Below are 25,018 nucleotides of genomic sequence, written 5' to 3'. Positions count from 1 at the left end.
GACCTTTTTATTTTTTCAAAAAGCACACTGATTTGGCACATGATGCGTTTGCCAGGGCTTGAGGCTACCGTTAAGCATTATTGAGAGCCTTGCACGTTTACTAAAGATCAGCACATTTGTCTGTGTGTACGGAATATTTGTGATTTTATGCACGTTCCTGACACGTGGTAATGTGAAAGAAGCCTTAGACTGGGGTGCTTTGAAACTGAAAATACTTTTCAAGGGCGCCCTGACTGAAAAAAAGGTTGAAAAACACTCATCTATATCTAAGAAGAAAAATGTTATTTTCTTAATCGTTCATCAAGAGACACGGGAACAGTAGAATTTAGGAACATTGGGTTGTACTGCTGCCTTTAGAAGGATTTGGACACTGGCAATCAAAAAAGCTGTTGATCAACTAAGTACAACACTCCCCATTCCCATGATGCTTTCCTTTTTTTCTAGACATGGAGCATGTTACAAACAGCGGAAGCATAGAATCTGTTGTGAGGGTGATCCTATGAGAATAGAGGACCCATCAGCTATAATACAGATAACAGACTTGTTCAATTATACATTGAACCAATATGATTGTATCTCGGACACTGCCACCAGATGTGAAGCATAGTCTCTTCCTTGTTTGCACATCTCCAGCAACGATCAGATGTATGTGGGAAAATTTTATTCAATAAGGAGGAAGTCCTTTTTTATACGTTGTAGCCGCGGTATTGTATTTTGACATTCAGGGAGCCCTTATGGACTGTAGAATGATTCCACTCATCAGATGATGAGTTGAAGCTTAGATCTATGCCAAAGTAAGGTTAGGTGGGAAAGGCTCATTCTTGGATGGCATTTTTCCAAAGGAAGGAGCTAAACAGCTTTTTTTTATGGAGGTAAAAAAAAAGCAGATGGTAGTTTTATTGGGATGCCTTGAATAACATACGAAAGGCATGGAAGGATGTTCATCTTCAGACTTATTTACCTTTCCAAACCACAAAAGGTGTCAATGGGTTTTAGGGTCCTAATGGAGATCACTGAGAAGGAGAAAGTTGCGGGTGTAGAGCTACGAAAGAGAAGCTGACAATTTTCACAATTTTTTGTAAATATTTTATTATATCTTTTCATGTGATAACACTGAAGAAATTACACTTTTCTATCATGTAAAGTAGTGAGTGTACAGCTTGTATAAAAGTGTACATTTGCTGCCCCCTCAAAAAAACTCAACACACAGCCATTCATTTCTAAACCACTGGCAACAAAAGTGCGTACACCCCTAAGGGAAAATGTCCAAATTGGGCCCAAAGAGTCAATATTTTGTGTGGCCACCATAATTTTCCACTACTGCCTTAACCCTCTTGGGCATGGAGTTCACCAGAGCAGGTTGCCACTGGAGTCCTCTTCTACTCCTCTATGACGACATGGAGCTGGTGGAAGTTAGAGACCTTGCGCGCCTTCACCTTCCATTTGAGGATGCCCCACAAATGCTCAATAGGGTTTAGGACTGGAGTCATGCTTGGCCAGTCCATCACCTTTCCCCTCAGCTTCTTTAGCAAGACAGTGGTCATCTTGGAGGTGTGTTTGGGGTCATTATCATGTTGAAATACTGCCCCGCGGCCCAGTCTTCAAAAAGAGGAGGGATCATGCTCTGCTTCAGTACATCACAGTACATATTGGCATTCATGGTTCCCTCAATGAACTGTAGCTCCCCAGTGCCGGCAGCACTCATGCAGCCATAGACCATGACACTTCCACCACCATGCTTGACTGTAGGCAAGACACACTTGTCTTTGTACGCCTCACCTTGTTGCCGCCACACATGCTTGACACCATCTGAACCAAATAAGTTTATTTTGGTCTCATCAGACCACAGGACATGGTTCCAGTAATCCATGTCCTTAGTCTGCTTGTCTTCAGTAAACTGCAGGCTTTCTTGTGCATCATCTTTAGAAGAGGCTCCCTTCTGGGATGACAGCCATGCAGACGAATTTGATGCAGTGTGCCGTGTATGGTCTAAGCACTGACAGGCTGACCCTTCACCCCTTCAACCTCTGCAGCAATGCTGGCAGCACTCATACGTCTATTTCCCAAAGACAACCTTTAGATATGACGCTGAGCACCGTGCACTCAACTTCTTTGGTCGACCATGGCAAGGCCTGTTCTGGGTGGAACCTGTCCTGAATGGTCTTGGCCACGGTGCTGCAGCTCAGTTTCAGGGTCTTGGCAATCTTCGTATAGCCTAGGCCATTCTTATGTAGAGCAACAATTCTTTTTCAGATCTTCAGAGAATTCTTTGCCATGAGGTGCCATGTTGAACTTCCAGTGGCCAGTATAAGATAGTGAGAGCGATAACACCAAATTTAACACACCTGCTCCCCTTTCCCACCTTGTAACACTAATGAGACACCAGACACCGGGGAGGGAAAATGGTCAATTGGGCCCAATTTGGACATTTTCACTTAGGGGTGTACTCGCTTTTGTTGCCAGCGGTTTAGACATTAATGGCTGTGTGTTGTTATTTTGAGGGGACAGCAAATTTACACTGTTATATAAGCTGTACACTCACTAATTTACATTGTAGCAAAGTGTAATTTCTTCAGTGTTGTCACATGAAAAGATATACAATTTTACAAAAATCTGGGGGGTGTACTCACTTTTGTGAGATACTGTATATCGTCTGAGGGACGTTAACCTAGTTCTCCCCACTTTTCAAAAAAAAACTCCTTTTTAACCCATCAGAGATATTCCATTGTCTACTTTTCATCTTAAAGTATCTTTCCTCATTGCCACCACTTCTGCTAGGTGAGTGTCCAAGTTAACAGCCTTGTTGTGGAGTTGTCTCAAGGCCCAGAGCTTCCTTTCTTCTGGACGTGGTCTTTACCTTACTTTAACCAGGACATTGTTCTGCCATCTCTGTTATGTTCCAGTTCATCCTAAGCAGACATTGCTTGGATGTGGTTAGAGCTGTTCATACCTTCCTCTCAACTATGTCTTCTCTCAAATTGATGTACTCTTGTCTTTCCAGAAGGTCCCTGCAAGGGTCAGCCTGCTTTCCTGTTTTACCATTTCTTGGTGTCTCAGGCAAATCTTTGTTCAGTCCTACAGGCTTAAGGATAAGGTTTCACCCTTTCTATTAAAAGCGAACACTGCTACATCTATGAATGCTTCCTGGGCTTACAGGCATCACGCATCTGTCTTCCAGTTTTGCAAGACTGCTCCCTGGTCTTTTGTTCCTGCATTCTCCAAGTTTTACCAGTGGTATGTTTTGGCATCTTTGAAAGCAAGCTTTGGATGTTAAATCCAGCAGGCAGCTCTTTAAAGACAAATTCCACCTTTTGCAAAAATTGAATAAATGCACCATTATTAATATAAAAAAATTGCATTTATTAAATGTTGGCATCATGACCGCCATCAGTGGATGGCATGTACAGTGCGCTGTCTTCTGCACACTACTTTCACCAGGGGCAAAAGAAACAATGAAACAATCAACTACAGTGGTGGCCACATCACCGCAGTTGTGCTGCCTGAGATCTAAAAATCCCTCTACCGCGCTGGCATATAGGACTTGCAGTCTTTCCAGTGAGATAGCTGTAAATGGATGAAGCTGTTGTGGAAGTAAAGCCACACAAATCAGTGCCAAAATTAAAAATAAACAGAAGCCCGCGGGGAGAGGCACCTCTTAATTCAGGTAAGTGGTGGGCTGGGGAACAGTACCAGGTTTCATAATTCATATATGGGTGTTACATGAAACATTGTTCCAAAAGTGTAATTAGCCTTTAAGCTGCAGGCACCCCAGTTTGTTTCACGTCTTCTTGGGCTGTTGGCGTTGTGTTGCTGTGTTGCCCTCCCTTCAGTTGGACTGCTTTGTGACGTCCCAGTGTTTCTGAATTCTACTATTCCTATGTCCTTGATGAATGATTAAGGCTTTGTGTACACAGGACGTTTGAAAACCCTTCTGAACGTTGGAACTTGACAGCTAGTAATCGACGGTTAAAAACTTCCATTTTCCACTTTTACAATCCACACTTATGCGCGTTTTGCAGCGTTCATGAGCGTTTCAGTTTAGAAACGTTTTTTTTACAAATAACAGATTTTAAAGATCTTACCAGATTTTACCCGAAGTTGGGCTTAAGAGTATAACTAAAGACAAAACTTTGTTTTTTGTTTTGGATAGAGTAAGTGATTAGAACCCCTGTCATTTATTCGTTTATTGCTGTCTGTGCCCTTTTTAGCGAGATTCACCCTTTGGATTTGTCATGTTTACCTTTTATTATCAAAAAGTAAAAGAAAATCCCAAACTTTGGGTTGTTCCTGGAATAGTAAGAGAGGGGAAATTTTTCAATGGGGACACTAGTTTTGGTGACACACCTGGATTCCTTTACTTTAAAAGCATTTCCTCTCACTTCCTGTTTGGCTATGGGACAGGAAGTGAAGAGAAATCTCCCCAATGGGACACAGATGGCAAAAAAAAAATTCTGATGGGTTATAATTCTCCCTTAAGCCCCGTACACACGATCAGAAAATCGCATGAAAAATACTGGTTTCGACGCAATCATACGATAATCTGATCGTTAGTACAGAACTTTCGAGAGCTGACCATGACCATTCATCCGATATTTTCCGATCGGACATGCACACAACATTTTTTCGTACGATGCCAGATCGTACAATTTCCCTTTAATCAGTACAGAGCTGTCATTCGAAAATGCAATACTAATGCATTACAACACATTACTTAACTTCCGAATTTTGATTCTGTCGTACAATTAATTTTCCTGACTTCCGTAAACTCTTCGGGTTCGATATGAGATTAGCATGCAAAAAAAAAAAAAACTGACAATCTTTCGTCCGATAATCTCATTGTGTGTACCAGGCATTACTCTATCCAAAAGAAGAAAAAGTTTTGCATTTTTAGTTACATGTTAACCCTTACATCGCAGATTTTGTGTCCAGTATTTAGCTGTTAGGAATATTTTAGCGGTTTCATTGGTGTCAATGGGAGGAATAGGGCCCTATCGCTGGTGTCTGTGGGAGGAATAGCGCCCCTTCATTGGTGTCAATGGGAAGAATAGGGCCCTTTCACTGGTGTCTGTGAGAGAAAGAGTGTCAGATCGAAGGAAGTGGAAGGAAGAAAGCTCCATCATTGGTGCCAGTGAAATAGTGCCATAGGGCCAGATAAAGGCAAACAAAGGGCCACATTTGGCCCCTGGGCTGCAGTGTTGAGTTGCACTGTGGAGATCACGCTGAGGTGAAGCCTCCATTAATTTACATGTACTATCCCGCCCCCCATTGTGTTTAGCTGGTTAGTGGGCATGGAGGAGGGAGGGAGTGGGCTGTCATTTACCACAGTATATATGCCCACATGTGTGACTATAGCAGTGATAGCGAACCTTGGCACCCCACATGTTTTGGAACTACATTTCTCATAATGCTCTACTACACTTCAGTGTATGAGCATCATGGGAAATGTAGTTCCAAAACATCTGGGGTGCCAAGGTTCACCATCGCTGCTATCTGGTAACATGCATAAAAAAAAATTAATGCAAAAAAAAAAAAAAAAAAGGATGTGAGAAACATCAAATATAAATATAAATATATGCATTGAGATTATATAGCGAAATACATGAGAAAAAATTCAAAGAATATCTAAATAATATTGAGTGCATACAAATCAATAGTGCCAAACCAAAAATTAGTGGAAAACCATGATTAGTGATAAAATATTATTATTATGTAGCAAAGTCCATAGACCAGAAAAACAGAAAATCTTCTAGGGGAATGGGAAGAGTCCCCCGATAGCTCTTCATAGGGATCAGTGTGGAAAGGTAGGAAATTGAAAACACCCCTCGCAGTGATCCTCCACCACATAAAATGCACGCTTACCAGATAGCAAGCTCAACAGGCTTGTAGACAAACCAGAGACCGGGTAGGCAGTAGGCAATAAGACATCCCTCTATACAGCGTGGCAGATGGTAGGCAAACCAGGCACATATAGGACCTTGAATCCAGATATTCAACCAGCAATAGAGCATCCCTCTAGCAGCATAACCGCGGGCATGTATAGGAAGGTACCGCAACCCAAATCACGGACATAAGGGCAAAGAAAAAGTGGCCATAGTGTAACTCCGATAAGACAATTTATTAGTAAATGGTAAAAAACTTACAAAATAGCAGTTAAAAAGAGCGAAATCGCCAGCCGGCTGGCGAGCGCCCGTTCAAGATGAGATGCGATGACGTCAGAACGTCAACCTCCCGACGTACGTTTCGTCAGTAGCTGACGTCTGGGGAACGGGCGACGCTCTGACTCATCGCAAATAAACAGACAAATGAAACCATGCCTCGTTGTGATCTCTCAAGGGCGTAGAGTGTGTGTAACAAATCCATAGAAGGATCGGAACAAGGATTGTCCATGCAGCAGGAAATATCCCTGCAAACGGTAATCGTGTCAAATAGGTTAGACTCAACGAGCATGTGACAAATATTCTGAATGGTTAACTTAAACATCCTGTGTCTAGACATTATCTGGAAGTCCATAATAGGAATCCAGATAAAACTGTCTTTTTGGGGATAGATAAATTCACCTGTCCTTGGAGGGGTGGCTCCTTGGTGCGGAGTATATCGCGTTTAGAAATGGCATGGATATATAGGATTAAGTGCTACACACCGTTTGGGTTGAATGTAGAGACAGATTTGAATGCTTTCATTGATAATGCCTAATATCGCCATCTTTACATTTTATATTCCATTGATATTGTATTTTGATGCCTAGTTTTAGGTCTATGTGAACTTGTTGTGATTTCTCAATGGCGTTATTTAATATGTCCACACATATATTTTGACATACGTATTTTTTTTATATAAAAGGAGAAAAGCGAAAAGGAAAGTAAAGGGTTAAAGAGGAAAGTATATCCATTCATTTTCTAGATAATCTATTGGATTTCTTTCTAGAAGTGATAATTCCACATGTACTTACAAGATGGCATGGGAGTGTGTGGCACATGCTCCACTCCGATATTTGTGCCACTGTGGTTTCATCCAAATGGCAACTAAATGGTGGGTATGGCCACTGTGGATGTGTTCATCTACCCCGTTTGTTCATTTATTTATGTGATCAGTTTTCCTTTGTTGGGTATATGTTTCCCATTTTCCTTCATAATTTTATTTAATTTCATTTTTTATTTTATATATATTTTTTTTATATTTTTTAATTTTATTTTATTTATATATTTTTTTCTCTATTTAATTTTTTCCCACAAGATGGTGCCATACTGCTTTTTAGCACATTTATGTTGCCACTATCATGTGGGAGTGTAGGTCTTCATTTAATGGATGAATACCCATTTGACTAATTACAGTCTGTTTAATATCCTTATGGGTTTAATATACCCATTTTGGTTTTTGTTTTTAGTTTTTTTTTTATCCTATTTGACACGATTACCATTTGCAGCCCAAGGGATATTTCCTGCTGCATGGACAATCCTTGTTCCGATCCTTCTATGGATTTGTTACACACACTCCACGCCTCGTTGTGATCTCTCAAGGGCATAGTTTCATTTGTCTATTTTTTTGCGATGAGTCAGAGCGTCGCCCGTTCCCCAGACGACGTCAGCTACAGTACGAAACGTACGTCGGGAGGTTGACGTTCTGACGTCATCCCATTTCATCTTGAACGGGCGCTCGCCAGCAGGCTGGCGATTTCGCTCTTTTTAACTGCTATTTTTAAGTTTTTTACCATTTACTAATAAATTGTCTTATCGGAGTTACACTATGGCCACTTTTTCTTTGCCCTTATGTCCGTGATTTGGGTTGCGGTACCTTCCTATACATGCCCGCGGTTATGCTGCTAGAGGGATGCTCTATTGCTGGTTGAATATCTGGATTCAAGGTCCTATATGTGCCTGGTTTGCCTACCACCTGCCACGCTGTATAGAGGGATGTCTTATTGCCTACTGCCTACCCGGTCTCTGGTTTGTCTACGAGCCTGTTGAGCTTGCTATCTGGTAAGCGTGCATTTTATGTGGTGGAGGATCACTGCGAGGGGTGTTTTCAATTTCCTACCTTTCCACACTGATCCCTATGAAGAGCTATCAGGGGACTCTTCCCATTCCCCTAGAAGATTTTCAGTTTTTCTGGTCTATGGACTTTGCTACATAATAATAATAATTTATCACTAATCATGGTTTTCCACTAATTTTTGGTTTGGCACTATTGATTTGTATGTACTCAATATTATTTAGATATTCTTTGAATTTTTTCTCATGTATTTTGCTATATATAATCTCAATGCATATATTTATATTTATATTTGATGTTTCTCACATCCTTTAAATTTTTTTACATTAATTTATTTTTATGCATATATTATTTATGGTATAGCGCAGTTTTTTCTTTGGTTTTTCTATATTGTAGTGCATATTGCACATTTGAACTGCAGCTCTTTTAAGGGTCTTTTTTGTAAGCGCTGTGTTTTCTGTTTTTTATCTAGTAACATGGGCTGCTCAGATGTTATAGGGAGAAAATGCCCAGCATAGAAACTTTCTGAAAACTGAGCATGTGCAGAGTTGCCACTACAGGTGCAAAATCCCTAGCTGAATTGGGGACATGGACAGCAGGTGGAGATAGAGAACAGCAGGATCAACCAGGTTTTTTTCAGAATGCAGAAAACGTATCTCATAGTGACTAAGTGAGCATGAACAGCATGTAATACACCATTTATTGATATATTTTATGATGTGGGTTTAGTGATACTTTAATAGCTAAAAAAAAGGGATGTTACATACAGATGCATTTATGCATTTATTGAAAGCTGACAAAATTCTGTGTGGCAGTAACCCAATTCCTTTTTTAGGCATTTTTGTGACACTAGATGGACTTGTGTCTTTTTTTAACCTGACTAAAGTAACATTGGTGACTTTTGCAACCAGGACACACATAGATAGTGAACTTTCCCTAGCAGGGACGCTGACTGCAATAAAAACCTGACAGTGGTTCTGACCTCATACCACCCTATCCTAAACCAAAAAAAAATAAATAAAATGTTTTTTCTATAGATACATTTTTAAGGAACTCTCCCCCTCTGTTGTTGTGTTCCCTCAGATATGCTTGCAAGTGTACTAATGAAAAAAAGAAAAGACAGAATCCTTTAAAAATCTTATTTGCTGCTTTTATGATTGGCTCACTTTCAGATTTGTGCACAGAGGTTGAGAAAGAATTTCAGGCATCCCCTGCACTTTTCTTAAGTTTGTTGCAGTGAGAATACTTCCAAGGGGCAGTGTTCTTCGGCTTGCATTTCAAGATTCAAGTGTTCTCTTTTTACAACACTGACAGAGTGATTATAGAAGTGATTATATTGAGGTCTCATTCACATGGGCAGAGCCAACTGAAGATCCTGTGTAAATATGTGGCTAATGTACTCGTGTTCAGACATGTGCAAATCTTCTAATGGCTTATGTGTGTATATTTGCATGTGCATACACATGAAAACAATCTGCAGATCTGTGTGGCCCTAGATGCAGCTGTGTAGTACTTTTTTTTATACAACTAAATGCAATGCTCATTCGATTGTAATGGAGATATTTGCTAACACACCTCCATTGTGACTTTCCAAATCGGTTTCCAGCTGGCCGTTGCTGCAGCATCCAAATCTTTGAGAGCGTTTTCAAGATCGTGTGCGATAGTAATATGGAGTATTTCTCATTCGATTGTAGATGCAGCTCTATGTATGGTCTCATTACTATAGTGCTGCATTTAGGTGTGTACAAAATTGGATGTAGTTATATGCCATGCTTTAGACAAGCCCCTAGTAGTCCTTTTGAGGAGGTAATGCATTAGCCCTGTCATGTATCCGTGAAACAAAACAAGGTAAGATTTTGCAGATAGCTGTGCTAAGATCCTTGTAATGTGTACAACTGACCGTGAGATAAATGTTTTCTTAATAAAAGTACAGTGGGTATAGAAAATAATCACCCCCCCCCCCCCTTTAAAATAATCACATTTTGTTGCTTTGCAGCCTAAAATGAAGACAATACAGTTTTTGTTTTATTTAGCTATATTTACTCAGTGCAACTTATCCAAGTGAAAGATATAACACCAACATGTCATAAAAAATAAAAATTCAGAAATCGAATCACTGAGTTAAAAAAAAAGGATCACCCCCTCCACCCCCCTCCTAAAAATGACTTGAATAGTCAATAGCTTATCACCTTCTCAATGGCACACAAAGCCATTTGACTGTCAGCTGTGTTCATTTTGATTAGCTCGGCATACAAAGAGCTTTCCTGGAGCATTTCAGTCCCTGGTAGTGCAACTTAACCACTTCGAGCACAATCACATACCTGTACGTCATTTTGTTGAAGTGGTTGTACCGGGGTGATGCCTGCAGCCAGAGGCTTCATCGTGGTACCGTTTTTTAGAGCTGGCAGTCTGCTTGCTCATGAGAACAACCGATGCAGCTAATAAGCTGGGGACGCTCGACCAGGAGACCCAAGTGACCAACTGGCACGTCCGCCGGCTGGCCAGAGACCTGAACAAAGCCAGAATCGGCTTTGATCGTCTCTCCGATGAAGTAACCTGGAAGCGCCTCCATGACGTCACTTCTGGTTTACTTGGCTGCCAATTGCGCCGATTTAAAAAAAAATGTCAGTATTCCAAAATTTTTGGCGTTTTGAATACTTTTTAAGTGCAAAGGAGGGATTTGGGGTCTTTTAGACCCCAGATTTGTTCATAAAGAGTACCTATCACTGGCTATTACTGTTACAAGGGATGTTTTTTTTTAATAGGACAGTGTTACATAATAAAAAAAAGATTAATTTTTTAAAGCACCCCCTCTCCTCACGTGCTCGCGCACCAAAAAAAACGCATACATAAGTCACGCCCGCAAATGTAAGCGGTGTTCAAATCACACATGTGAGGTATCTCCACAATTGTTAGAGTGAGAGAAATAATTCTAGCAATAGACCTCCTCTGTAACTCTAAACTGGTGACTGGTAAAAAAATTTTAAACGTCACCTATGGAGATTTTTAAGTACCGTAGTTTGTCGCCATTCTTCGAGTGCATGTAATTTTAAAGTGTAACATGTTAGGTATCTATTTGGTGTAATATCTTTCACAATATGCTAAAAAAATGGGCTAACTTTACAGTTTTCTTATTATTTTATTCAAAAAAGTGTGTTTGCTGCACAAATACCGTGTGACATGAAATATTGCAACAACTGCCATGTTTTACTCTAGGGTCTTTACTAAAAAATTATATTAAATGTTTGGGGGTTCTAAGTAATTTTCTAGCAAAATATACAGATTTTAATTTGTAAACAACAAGTCTCAGAAATAGGCTTTGTCTTGAAGTGGTTAAGCAAACAATCGACTATGGGTGGTGACAAGGCACTGTTACCGGGATCAAGATGTGGACAGGCACAAATCAGGAGATTTAAAATGGATTCCGTTCTTAGGATAGTGTGGGTTGCTGCCCACCCTATTTGGGTTCCCGAGGGAACTTACAGAGGTATGTATAGAGAATGGGGTGATTGGCGCTACCCTATATGGTGCTAAGTGGTTTGTCAAGAAGCAGTACAAATTATTATACTGAACTCCTTACACCAGATCAAAAGTGAGCATGCTCCCACGTGGGAGTATACTAAGTGAATAGTGAGAAAGTCAGTTCTTAAATAGACGGTATATAGAAAGTGTATATATCTCCAATCCAAGAAGGGAGTAGTGTTAAAAAAATTAAGTACATGCTAACTCCGATTGGCTGTAATTCAACCAAACACAAAAAATGAAAATAAATTAAAATATAAATATAAGAACTGTATAACATAAGGTGCAAAGGTGTCCAGGGGTATCCACACCCTAACATACAAGCGCTAAGAGCCCTTTCACACTGGGGCGGTTTGCAGGCGCTATTGCGCTAATAATAGCGCCTGCAAACCGACCCGAAAGTGCCGCTACTTTCATTCCAGTGTGAAAGCCCCGAGGGCTTTCACACTGGAGCGATGCGCTGGCAGGACGGTAAAAAAAAGTCCTGCCAGCAGCATCTTCGGAGCGGTGAAGGAGCAGTGTGTATACCGCTCCTTTACCGCTCCTGCCCATTGAAATCAATGGGACGGCGCGGCTATACTGCCGGCAAAGCGCCTCTGCAGAGGCGCTTTGCGGTGGTATTTAACCCTTTCTCGGCATACCGACGGTAAAACGCCGCTAATAATAGCGGCGTTTTACCACCGACCCCGCCCCAGTGTGAAAGGGCTCTAAGTGTGTGAACATACCCCACTTAATACAGTGTAATAAATCCACAATTTGGGCATAGATGTGTTAAGTGTCCAATCTGATAACCCAAAACTTGATCAAAATAAAAAAAACTTAAAATGAAAAAACCAAAAATTATAATATGCGTAGTCTCAAAAAGTTCAGTGTTCCATATATAAAGTGACTTCCGTGCACGGCAAATGATGTGACTGTAGTGATCCCCCAATGGGTCCCCATTCACCGGAAGTAGTTACCCCTACAGGGGTAATAGGCGTAGAGTGGGTGGTTTAGAATGGGTCTCCTCCTTAGTAGCTGTACCTGCCCATCTGTTCCTCCATCGGGCTTGTATCCCTGTTCAGTCAAGGATCCGGGGTGCTATATTTATTTATTTATTTATTTCAGGTACTTATATAGCGCCGTCAATTTACGCAGCGCTTTACATATACATTGTACATTCACATCAGTCCCTACCCTCAAGGAGCTTAGAATCTAAGGTCCCAACTCACATTCATACATATACTGGGGACAATTTAGACAGGATCCAATTAACCTACCAGCATGTCTTTGTAGTGTGAGAGGAAACCGGAGTACCCGGAGGAAACCCACGCAGGCACAGGGAGAACATGCAAACTCCAGGCAGGTAGTGTCATGGCTGGGATTAATGTGCTATTCACAGCTTCCCAGGGCATCCTCCATCAGCATGCGGCAGAGTCCTCACAGATAAAACAAGGGGCTCCCATAGTGCAGTATTTAAAATGAAGTTTATTATACTAAGTTAAAAGCAAAACAAACGCTGGCAAACAAGAGCGAGGAACCGTGGTGGATACCATCTGCGTTCCAAGCTCTGTCTTCCGGGTATGATGTAAGAGCGTGGCTCCGCCTTACGCGTTTCGTCATAGGACGTTCTCAAAGGCGCCACTAAAATCCATACCAGACCATTATCCAAGCACGCAGCCCGGCTGGTCAGGAAAGGGGTTGGGGACGAGCGAGCGCCCCCCCTTTGAACCGTACCAGGCCGCATGCCCTCAACATGGGGGGTGGGTGCTTTAGGGGAGGGGGGCCGCAAGACCCATGTTGATGAGGACAAGGGCCTCTTCCCGACAACCCTGGCCGTTGATTGTCGGGGTCTGCGGGCGGGGGGCTTATCGGGAGCCCCCTTTAATAAGGGGGCCCCCAGATCCCGGCCCCCCACCCTATGTGAATGAGTATGGGGTACATCGTACCCCTACCCATTCACCTAGGAAAAAAAGTGTCAATAAAAAAAACACAGTACACAGGTTTTAAAAGTAATTTATTAGGCAGCTTCAGGGTCTTCTTCTGACTTCGGGGTCCTCTTCCGACTTCGGGGGTCTTCTTCCAACCTCTCCTCCCGGTGTTCGGCCTCTTCTCCCGGGCCCCTTCGCTATCTTCTTCCAGCTCTTTTGCTAGCGGGGGCCCGGTCTGCTGCCGCTGTCTTGTCCCCTCTTCTCTTCTTCCGATGTTGACACGACACACTCTCCTGCTGGAATGCTGTGTGCGTGCTGCGCAGCCATTCATATAAGCGGTGACCCCGCCTCCTTGTGACGTCACAGTCCCATCATGCGCAGGGACTCTAGCGTCGTAAGGGGGCGTGACCCCAGAGTCCCTGCGCATGCTGGGACTGTGATGTCACAAGGGGGCGGGGTCACCGCTTATACAAATGGCTGCGCAGCTCGCACACAGCATTCCAGCAGGAGAGCGCGTCGTGTCAACATCGGAAGAAGAGAAGAGGGGACAAGACAGCGGCAGCAGACCGGGCCCCTGCTAGCAAAAGAGCTGGAAGAAGATAGCGGAGGGGCCCGGGAGGAGAGGTCTGAAGTCGGAAGAAGACCCCGGAGCTGCCTAATAAATTACTTTTAAAACCTGTGTACTGTGTTTTTTTTAATGACACTTTTTTTCCTAGGTGAATGAGTAGGGGTACGATGTACCCCATACTCATTCACATAGGGTGGGGGGCCGGGATCTGGGGGCCCCCTTATTAAAGGGGGCTCCCGGATTCCGATAAGCCCCCAGCCCGCAGACCCCAACAACCAACAGCCAGGGTTGTCGGGACGCGGCCCTTGACTCATCAACATGGGGACAAGGTGCTTTGGGGGAGGTGCCCCTCCCCCAAAACACCCACCCCCCATGTTGGGGGCATGCGGCCTGGTACGGTTCGGGGGGGGGGGGCGCTCGCTCGTCCCCACCCCCTTTGCTGACCGGCCGGGCTGCGTGCTCGGATAAGGGTCTGGCATGGATTTTGGGGGGGACCCCCACGCCGATTTTTCGGCGTAGGGAGTTCCCCTTACAATCCATACCAGACCTAAGGGCCTGGTATGCCCCTGGGGGGGAACTCACGCCAGTTTTTTCATTTAAAATCTGGCACGGCGTCCCCCCTCATGATTCATACCAGACAGCTGTCAGCACTGCCTGTCACTCATCGCAAAAGGAAAAAAGTTTCCCTTTCCCGATCAGTGAGCCATCTCGGTGCTGGCTTCTGCGAAGGGGCTCGCAAGTGTCAAATCTCGCCGATTAAAGCGGAGAGATTGACACAATATCGCGGTCACCTACTGTATTTGGTACAACACAGACCCTCCCTGGATCAGGACGTCGCTCCAAACTGAATGAAAGAGCCGGGAGGAAACTGGCCAGAGAGGCTACCAAGAGGCCTACAGCAACTCTGAAGCAGTTGCAAGAAGTTATGACAAGAAGTTATGACAAAGAGTGATCATTGTGTGCATGTGACCACAATATCACAAATTCTCCACAAATGTGGCTTGTATGGGAGAGTTGCAAGAAAAAAGCCACTCCTCAAGAAAGGCCACATGCAGTCACGTCTAAACTTTGCCAAAAGGCACCTTGAAGATTCTGAGGCCACATGGAAAAAGGTGTTCTGTTCAGATGAGACTAAAATTGAATTATTTGGCCTCAACACCAAATGATATGTGTGGCAGGAAATCCAATACAGCTCACCATCCAAATAACACCATTCCTACCCTAAAGCATTGTTAAATGCAACTGTTAAATAAGTTGCTTAAGTTTATATTGCTTTGCCAAATTATTGCTTCATATAGGAATTAAGACACAGAGTCAGAAAGTATGTCTGTATCAAAGTTCTCAGCATAATGGACTGCTGCTCTTTAATCTTTCCAAGGCCTTTTATACAAACAATAGCATTAGCACAACCCCCCCACACAGGGCAAGGGTAAACAACAACAGGAGTCACCTGGGTTACGAACACAAGCTTCAATACCATGGCAATATAGTTACAAGAAAACAAAAGCAGAGTTTAACAGCCAAAAAGTTACATTCAAAACAGATTTACATGTAGTCATCATATTAAGTGAGAAAATTAAATCCCTGACCTTATCAATTTCCCCCTTTGACATCATCCTCTCCTTCCCCCTGGGTCCTCATGAATAAGTTCTAGTCAGTTTTTCCCCAGAGTCCTTTCCCTGACCGCGGGTTGTCAGAGGGGTAGAACCCATCCCCCTAGGTATTACCAACATCTTAAAATTCAAGAAGAGGAGTTTTATAGGAGTAGGGTGATGTCAATACACATTTATCGGTATGCCCTGTCTATTCTCCTAATTTTCCTATTTATTTTCCTGTATACACATATATTCGTGATTGTAAGTGATATTAATATTAGAATAATAATTACCATTGGACTTAACAACCAGTGAAAGGTATTGGTTGCTGTAGAAGACATTCCACTAAATATATCCCACCAATGTGGTGCAGTATCCTGTTGTATCTGTGAGGAAAGATGTACTAGTCTACCTTTGTCAATAATAATTTGCTACTTTAGGATCATCTATAGCCCATTCGAAAGCTGTTGTTTCCTCTACTTCAAGTACATTAATACCAGGAGTCCATGCATATATTTGTAAAACAACAATCTTCAACAAAAAATATGTAAGTAGATATTTCATCATGTTGTTTTCTCGGGTTGTTTCTTGCAATGTGATGCGTGTATCCAGGTAGGTTTTCCTTCCAGCTTTACTGAGGTGGCTGTGGTCAAGAGTACTTGGTAAGGACCTTCAAACCTGGGTTCCAATGTCTTTCTGGTGTGTTTCTTCACATATACATAATCCCCTGGTAGCAGAGTATGTGTACCTGTTATTGAATTAGGGTCTGGAAGAGAAGAATACACACTTTTGTGGATCTTAGTTAGACGTTGTAATTGTATCACATATGCAGTCAAACTATCACATTGCAATTGCATACTCTGTGGAAAGTATAAACCCAATCTAGGTGCATTCCCAAAAAGTATCTCATATGGGGATAATCCTGTCTTTCCTGTTGGAGTGTACCTTATAGAGAACAAAGCCAAAGGCAGGCATTCTGGCCAAGGCTTGTTTAACTCTTGCATGGCTTTTTGTATTTTTAACTTTATTGTCCCATTTACTCTCTCCACTGATCCTGAACTCTGTGGGTGGTAAGGGGTGTGAAAACTTTGTTGAACCCCTAACATGGTCATCACATTCTGCATGATTTCTCCTGTAAAGTGTGTCCCCCTATCTGATTCTATGGTTTCAGGAAGACCAAACCTAGGTATTAACTCAGTGATCAGTTTCTTAGCTGTGGCTTTAGCTGTAGCGGATTTTACTGGATAACTTTCGGGCCAACCTGAGAATAAATCGATACACACGAGGACAAATTCAAAAGGGCCGCTCTTAGGCATTTGTATGTAATCAATCTGCAGTCTCTGGAAGGGGTATTGGGCCCGGACCTGGTGTTTACGTGGGGTTTTTACTCTCTGTCCTGGGTTATTCAGGAGACAGATTTGGCAGGCTGCACAGTAGTTTCTTGCAGTGCTACTGAATCCAGGGGCGAGCCATCCTTGGTTCACAATCCTATACATGGAATTGGAACTGACGTGTGTGGGTAGGTGAACTGCCGCTGCCATTTCTGGGTACAGAGAGGCAGGCAGGCATATTTTGCCTCCTTCCCTCCATACATTGTCAAGGTCTGGTGCTGCTCCCATCCTGACCCACTTATCTTTCTCGCTCTCCCCTGCTTGCTCCTGTAATTTACTCAGCTGCTGCCATGTTGGTTCTGGGATACTCACCTCTACCGCTGCTAAGGTCTCAGGGCTTCCTTCCCCTAGAGCTGCCTGTTTTGCAGTCAAATCTGCAAATGCATTTCCTTTTGCCTCAATTGTTTTTGCGCTCGTGTGTGCCGCCATCTTCATAATGGCTACTCGTTTAACCTTTTGAAGATTGTTCAGGACTCTCTTAATCCCTTCTCCATGTTTTACAGGTGTACCTGCTGCTGTCAGATAACCTCTAGCCCTCCATATGTGGCCATAATCGTGCGCTACACCATAAGCGTAGGCAGAGTCAGTGTAAATATTCCCTTCTCGTTCTTTTAAGTATTCTAGGGCTTGTTCTAAAGCTTTTAATTCTGCTTCCTGTGCTGACATGTGGGCTGGTAAGGGCTGTGCTTCAATTACCTGCGTATCAGTCACTACAGCATACCCTGTGTGATATTCACCCTTATCATCAGCAAACCTACTGCCATCTATGTACAAAGTGTGCTCAGCATTTAAAATCGGTGTGTCTGAATCCCATTGTCTCCTGTTCCATGAGCTAAAAACAATCATTCCTCTACTTCTTGAAACATTCATCTACTTTTTGAAACAAAAGAGTGTCAGTTTCCTCATCTCCTTCCTTATTAGCACTATTAGCACTATCATTCCCCCTTGCCAAATCTGGTGACTGAAGAGGCAAAAAGGTAGCCAAATTTAAGGTTGTACAGCGCTGAAAAGTGACATTTGGAGGTAAAAGTAAAGTACACTGTAGCCTTAATTGCCTAGCCATGGAAATGTGTTTGGGCTGTACCTGAGACAAGATTGCATGTATGTCATGTATGGTGTGCACTACGACTGGATTGTCTAGAACAATCTCTGATGACTTATCTATGATAATTGATACTGCAGCTACCGCCCGTACACAGGACGGTGAACCTCTAGATACTGGATCTAATGCTGCTGAAAAGTAAGCGACTGGTCTTTGTTTTACATGTGCCTGTGTCAGAACACCTGTGGCATGTCCAGTGATCTCAGCAATGTACAGGTTAAATATCTTGGTGTAATCTGGTATACCAATAGCCGGGGCAGAAATCAACAACTTTTTCAAAGTGATAAACGACTCATAAGCTATTTCTGTAAGCATATACGGTACAATTTTCAAACAATCGTATAATGGCTGCATCAAAGCGCTAGCATGTGGTATCCACTGTCTACAATATGACACGATACCTAAAAACATACGCAATTGTTTGAAATTCCGTGGGGGTAACATTCCCTTTATCACTTGAACCCTCTCCTCAGTGAGATGTCTCGTACCCTGTGATATACAATGTCCCAAAAAGATAACTTTTTCCTGACACACTTGTAACTTTTTCTTATTAACCTTGCAACCTTTTTCTGCCAAAAATCGCAACAAATTAAGGGTGGTGTGCAGGCTTTCAGTCTCTCACTTATCTGTGGAATTAATCCTTCCATAAACTGTCTATTGAAGGCTCAGATCGTGACTGGCAGCTCTAAATCCATTCCCTCATCTGCCATCATACTTTCTATAGATAAGTAAAAGTCTGATACAGTCTGTCCTGGCATTTGTTTCATGGGTGATATTGACCCCCTCTCTTGTTGTTTTGCCTGACAGAAAACTTCTAATCTAACAATAAAAGGGGCCCTTGAGTCTATATGTCTGATTGCCATCCCCCTCAGCTTGTCCTGCAGGTCTGTGTGGACCTATTTCTGTCATAAACTGGTTAAAACAGGGTCAGAGTCATTTTATGTCTGCATAGATCCTCCCCATCCTGCCAGGTTGCTTCATGTGTATTCATTAACTGTGTCACAAATCTACAAAAAGCAGCTGGCTTTACTATAATGCATGTATCAGTGCGTACGGGAGCTACAGTTTCTGAATGAAATTCTTATACTCCACAAACCTGAAAAAAAAAAAAAAAACATTCTCTACCCTTAAGTACACGACATATCTTGTGTGGTTTACGTTCTATGTCAGTATATGGGGGTGGGATGGTTGAACTAAGATTATTTAAAATTTCAACATTTTTTGTTCTTCTGTCTTTCATATCCCAACCATCACAATCTGGATTATGTTTCCACCCCTCTTCTTTCGCTCTATTTGAGACCTTAATTAAGCATTGAACCTGACTCATCCATTGCTTCTCTAACACCTCTCCTTGTCTGTCCCTTTTTATTTCACTCCATACATCCGGGTCTAAAACCCGCTGCTCCTTTCACCTTAAATTTACGAAGGACATCCTTTAAGTCCTGTGCTTCGGTTTTCCCATAAATGTTCTTAATTATCTGTGGCACCGTATAGTGCGCCACAATTCCCTGACGGGGTTTTGTGTTCCTCTGGCCCATTCTAACAGTCCTGCCTAGGTAGCGTGTGGGACACTTAGTGTACAATATAATGCGGCTACAACATATACAAGAATGAATAATTACTTTATATGCTAGCCCTATAGCATACCAGCTAAGTTACACTAGTTCCTCGTTGCCTTCCTCCTAGGGTGCTAGAATTCTAGAAACCTCTCCGGAATAAGATTTCTGAAACCAAATTACTTTATATGCTAGCCCAAAAATAAATAATGACTTTATATGCTAGCCCAATAACAAACCAGAATGCGGCTACAACATATACAAAAATGCGGCTACAACATATACAAGCATTCCTTTAAGTGGCCAGGTATCCGACTAGATCTCGGGACTTTGTTGAGACCTTATTCCCCCCTCGTATCTGGGAATCTCTCTCATACACTCTTATCCCTGCTTTATGGAGCAGACAGGGCTTATACTCTCAACCCGTCTATGGTTTATGAGTTAGATGTGAGGTTAAGCATAAGCGTCAGACCCCCAAGCTCACAAGCCCTCAGGTTCCCAATCGTGTGAGGTAAGGCGCATTCCGTTGCTTAGTTCGGCAATCCCCTTCTAACTCATACCATCCTTGACAAGGCTCATTCACTTTCTCAACAAGACAGACAAGACAAACACAGATAACAAAAACAAACAAATAATTCCAGCAATATAAACGAAAATATGCAGTAATTCTAGACTCACCACTACAGAGGCTGGTGTTTTAAAACCAGGAGAACCGTAACTGACAGAACGGATAGGCACAAATCAGGGGAGCACAGAATATAAGAAAAATAAAGCTTTTTCTTACCTGCGCAGGTTTTTTTTTTGATCTGTGATTCCCGGAGTGCCTGTCTTTTGGTTCCGTCAGCGTAGCTCATCCACCTCTTGTAGTATCATCGGTGAGTCCCTGTTCGGGCGCCAAAATGTTAAATGCAACTGTTAAATAAGTTGCTTAAGTTTATATTGCTTTGCATTGAGGTGGTAATATCCTGTTATGGGGTATTTCTCTGCCGCAGGGACTGGAGCACTTGTCAAGATAGATGGAAAAATGGATGGGGCAAAATACGGTCAAATTCTTGAGGAAAATCTGCTGCCCTCTGCCAGAAAGTTGTTGTTGTCAATGGGAAGAAGGTTTACCTTCCAAGATGGCAATGACCCAAAGCACACAGAAAAAATGACCACACAGTAGTTTGAAGGAGAAAAAGGTGAATGCCCTTGCATGGCCTAGTCTGAGCCCAGACTTAAACCCCATTGAAAATCTGTGGAATCACTTAAAGACTGAGGTCAACAAATGGTCACCATCAAATTTGACTGAACCTTTACAGTTCTGCAAAGAAGAGTGAGCAAATATTGCAAAGTCTAGATGTGAAAAGTTAGAGACATATACCCCAACAGACTAAAGGCTGTAATTAAAGCAAAAAGTGGTGCAACAAAATACTGACGACAAAAGGGGATGATCCTTTTTCCAACTCAGTGATTCTGTTTTTGCATTTAAAAAAAAAAAAAAGACATGTTACTGTTATATATTTCCATTGGATATTATAAGTTGCACTGAGTTAAATGCAGCTGGATAAAAAACAAAAACTGTGTCTGTCTTCATTTCAGGCTGCAAAGCAACAAAATGTGATTATTTTAAACTGGGTGATTCTTTTCTATACCCATGCAGTCACCTTAGATTAGCTTATCTAATGTGAATAGTGCTAAGAAAAGTCAACAATATAAAAGTAAACAAATTGTAACAGGCAGTTCACTAAACCTAGAAGCTGTTCTTTCTGTTGAAAAACTGTGTATACATTGCACCTTCAGTGAATTACTTAACTGTAAAAACTGCACTACATTTTACAAAATATATATTCAACTTGTACCCTGTGTAGGTGTGCGTGTCTAATCTTTTGCATCTTTTTATAACTCTGAATGTTTTTATAACATTTTGTGGTGTAATAAATCCTGTGCACACACCTTATTTTCTTTTCCAGGTGTATCCAAAAAAGCACAGACTTCTCTTTGAAGTATTTGATGAAAACCGTTTGGTATGCCTTCTTATGATTTCCTATTATAGAGTTGTTTTGACTATGTGCTTACTGTTTAAACCCAAAGTGTTTTCCATAATCATATCGGCTCTTATGTGGGTGATATAAGAAAATATATTAATATTCACTGCTGACTGTTTTTTTCCCAAGCAGGCAAAAATTAAAGTTTATGCACTGCATATCTGTCTTATGATCTATCCATAGGGAAGTCTATAGCTGGCCATACGCTTAGATATCTTTCATTTAGGCACCAGCTGTCAGAATACTCGAACTTTGGCTGCATCTGATCGATGTAGCCCTTGTTGGGCTGAACGTAGTGCAGCAGAGTCCTTCAACAAAAGTTAAAGCTGGGTTCCACCCAAATTTTGAACATTATCTCTATGCATTCTCTTCCTTGCCTAGATGCTGACATGCTGTGTAAAAAAATTTAAATCGCCGTAATTACCTTTTTTTTCTAATCATCTTTGCACTTCCTGGTTTTCCTCCCATGGGAGTAGGCGTGTTTCTAGCCTCTCCCAGACCTCCCACAGTCCCCTGGGAGCTAGTCTCAGGCTTCCCAGCATGCATTGTGCAACAGCGTCATCACAACATCTCGGTGAATGCTGGGAGCACAGCATTCACCGCATCCAGGAAATGCATGCTTGTGGGCTTCAAATGCCCACAATGAAGATGGAAACCGCCTTCAGTGAATTTTATAAGTTATTCTTTACAACAAAATCGGACACAGGCGGACTTATTACACAGAACATGTGAGTAGATAATCATGAGAAGAAAAGTTTGTGAATGAACTCCAAAAAAAAAAAAACGATAGATAGGTGGACCCCCGCTTTAATGGAACAGTACACTTTTGCCGAATGGAGCAGGGCCATCCTCTGAGCCAAACTTGCATAGTGTATGGCCAGCTTAAAGTAGTTGTAAAGGCTGAAGGTTTTTTACCTTCATGCATTCTCGGCATGAAGGTAAAAAACCTTCAGTGTGCAACTCTCCCCCTCAGCCCCCTCTAATATTTACAGAAGCCCGATCTCGATCCAGAGATCTGCACAAGAGCAGTGTCTCTCCTGGGTCTCTAACTCCTCATTGACTGCGATGCAGGAGCCATTGGCTCTCGCTGTTGTCAAGCACAACCAAGTGAGAAAGGAGTGGGGAGTGGGGCTGAAACCTTCACTGTGCACCTCCCCCCTCAGCCACCTCTAATATTTACCGAAGCCTGATTTTGATCCAGCGATGTGTGTCACTCTGCTGTCAATCGGAGCCACTGAGTAGTGGCGGGGCTGAGCCGTTCTCTCTGTGTCTTAAAGTGTTTCTTATCCATTATTTTATATCCAATCAGGCAGGTACTTGCACTGCATACTTGTTGATCGATCTAAAGAGGATTGTACAATCATTTTGGAACATGTGTGCGGTGAACTTAAAGTGTTACTAAATCCAGTAATATGAAAATAGTGCCCACAATGCCCACAGCTTATAAATCTTCTTTTTACATTAAAATACTGCTGCTATATACCTTTTTGGCTGATCTGTATACCACAGTCGCATGATAAACTGCAGGGTCTGCCTGAGTTCTGAGTGTTCAGGTAGGAAGAGATTTCCACTATAGCCTGTGTCCTCATGCTGTTATGGGAGGCGGATTCTCCATCAATCAAGATTTGACATCCCTCCCACTGTGTTCTTTAGTTACTGGGCATAGAGGAGAAGGGAGGGACTGGGCTGTGATTTAGGATCTGTATACATGCCCACATGTGTGATGTCAATATCATGTGACCTGGCTAGCTCTGATCAACAAGGAAATGTTCTCTCCAGCAATAGAGACCAAACTGAGCATGTGCAGCAGTACTACCCTCACTTTTTTATCTGGCCTTGCCAAGAGAGACCCTGCAGGAGGGGAGGATCTGTGCATATGGGATCAAAGGGCCTTTTTACACAATACAGAGGATTAACCCCTTAAGTTCCACAGTGAGTATAACAAGCATACTATTCTGCACATACAGACAGATTTTTACTGCTGTGGGTTTAGTAACACTTTAAAGGCTAAATATACCTTTTGAATAAAATGGACTGCGCAGCTTGCAAAAATGTTGCTTAATGTAATGCTATACCTGTAGCACCCAGCACATGTTAAGCGCCTGCCACCTAGCATCACAGGAGTAAGCACTCCTCGTTCAAAGGCAGTTCATGTGCAATGCACTCTTCTGTTGCAGCAGTGCTGAGCATTGGGGCTGTGTTTCATGTTAAACCAATTTGAAGAGTGTCACACGCTCAAATTTCTCTATTCCCCCTACCCTCAAATTGTGAACATCTACCCCATCTCACTGGATTGCATGGTGCATCTCCCTGGAGTGTCTAATTCTTTTTTTTCTTTACACAGCTGTGCGTGGCTTTTCCAGCACAGCCGTGTCATCCATTCACACACCCGTTCACAGGGATCTGTGAATGGAAAGACTACAAGTCCCATCTTTCACTGTGGCAGAATGAATTGAGCTGGCAATGAAACACAAGTGTGGTGACGTCACTGCACATGTAGTCCATTCTGCACTTCTTCCAGCCCTCATAACAGAACGACTGTACCTCCATGTGGACTTGGGGCTGGAATGTTAACAGTGCAGGAGTCTGTGCATTGTACAGGAGGATTCACTGATCACAGTTGCAGTGCTCTGCAGGCTTTAATGCAAAAATGTCATAAATGCACCTTTTTAAATGTTGTTATGGTTATAAACTGAAATCCCCAAAGCAATATATATTTTTTTAAATTCATATAAAAATGATGCTATACTTACCTGCTCTGTGCAGTTGTATTGCACAGATCTTCTGGAGTCCCCTGCCAGCGCTGTCCATGTACTGTATCCTCTTCTCTGAGTGCTGCCCCACTGGGCTGTGTGCATCCATAGACACAGACAGCATGGCTCGGCCCCTCCTCAATGGCTCCCTTTGCTCTCAGTGAACCCTGTCAAATCCAGAAATGCAGAGAATGCATTAAAGTGGTTGTTAAGCCGCACTTACTTCTTTATATCCGCGCTGTCTCCTAATACTGTGTGCCCCTGTGTGTGTGACTTATAATAAAATATATACCTGATTTCTGAGCACCACTCTGCACTCACATGACCGGCCGCCTCTTTCCGTCTGACAGCTGCAGCGAGCGGGGCCGCTGTCGGGATTGAGGGAGGAGAGAGCCGGCCGGTCACAAGAGCGCCGAGTGGCGCTCAGAAATCAGGCATATGCTAGCTTTTTTTTAAAAAAAATCACACACAAGGGCACACAGGATTAGGAGACAGTGCTGCTAGTATAAAGATGTAGATGTTATTCCAGCAGCAGTAGGAGGTGGTGGAGAGACGGGCACTGTCACTAGCTGACAGGCAGGGAGAGGAGAGACAGCGGATGACAG

At 42.6% G+C, this 25,018-nt stretch overlaps 1 protein-coding gene across 2 annotated transcripts in view; it reads left to right on the top strand.

The window, feature by feature from the left end:
* The window catches only part of NEDD4 (NEDD4 E3 ubiquitin protein ligase), a 319,479-nt gene that overhangs the window by 55,282 nt on the left and 239,179 nt on the right, over positions 1-25,018 (top strand). Inside the window, exon 5 of one of the 2 annotated variants that reach the window (XM_073618772.1) lies at positions 21,586-21,639. The exons of the other annotated variant lie outside the window; for it this stretch is intronic. Coding sequence (XP_073474873.1) covers positions 21,586-21,639 — 54 coding nt within the window. The remainder of the gene's footprint in view (positions 1-21,585; positions 21,640-25,018) is intronic. 2 annotated transcript variants of the gene reach the window in all.

This window comes from Aquarana catesbeiana, linkage group LG03 (genome assembly GCF_042186555.1).
Source record: "Aquarana catesbeiana isolate 2022-GZ linkage group LG03, ASM4218655v1, whole genome shotgun sequence".
Lineage (NCBI taxonomy): Eukaryota > Metazoa > Chordata > Amphibia > Anura > Ranidae > Aquarana > Aquarana catesbeiana.
The sequence above is the reverse complement of the archived record's forward strand: the minus strand, read 5'-3'. Positions and strand labels throughout refer to the sequence as shown.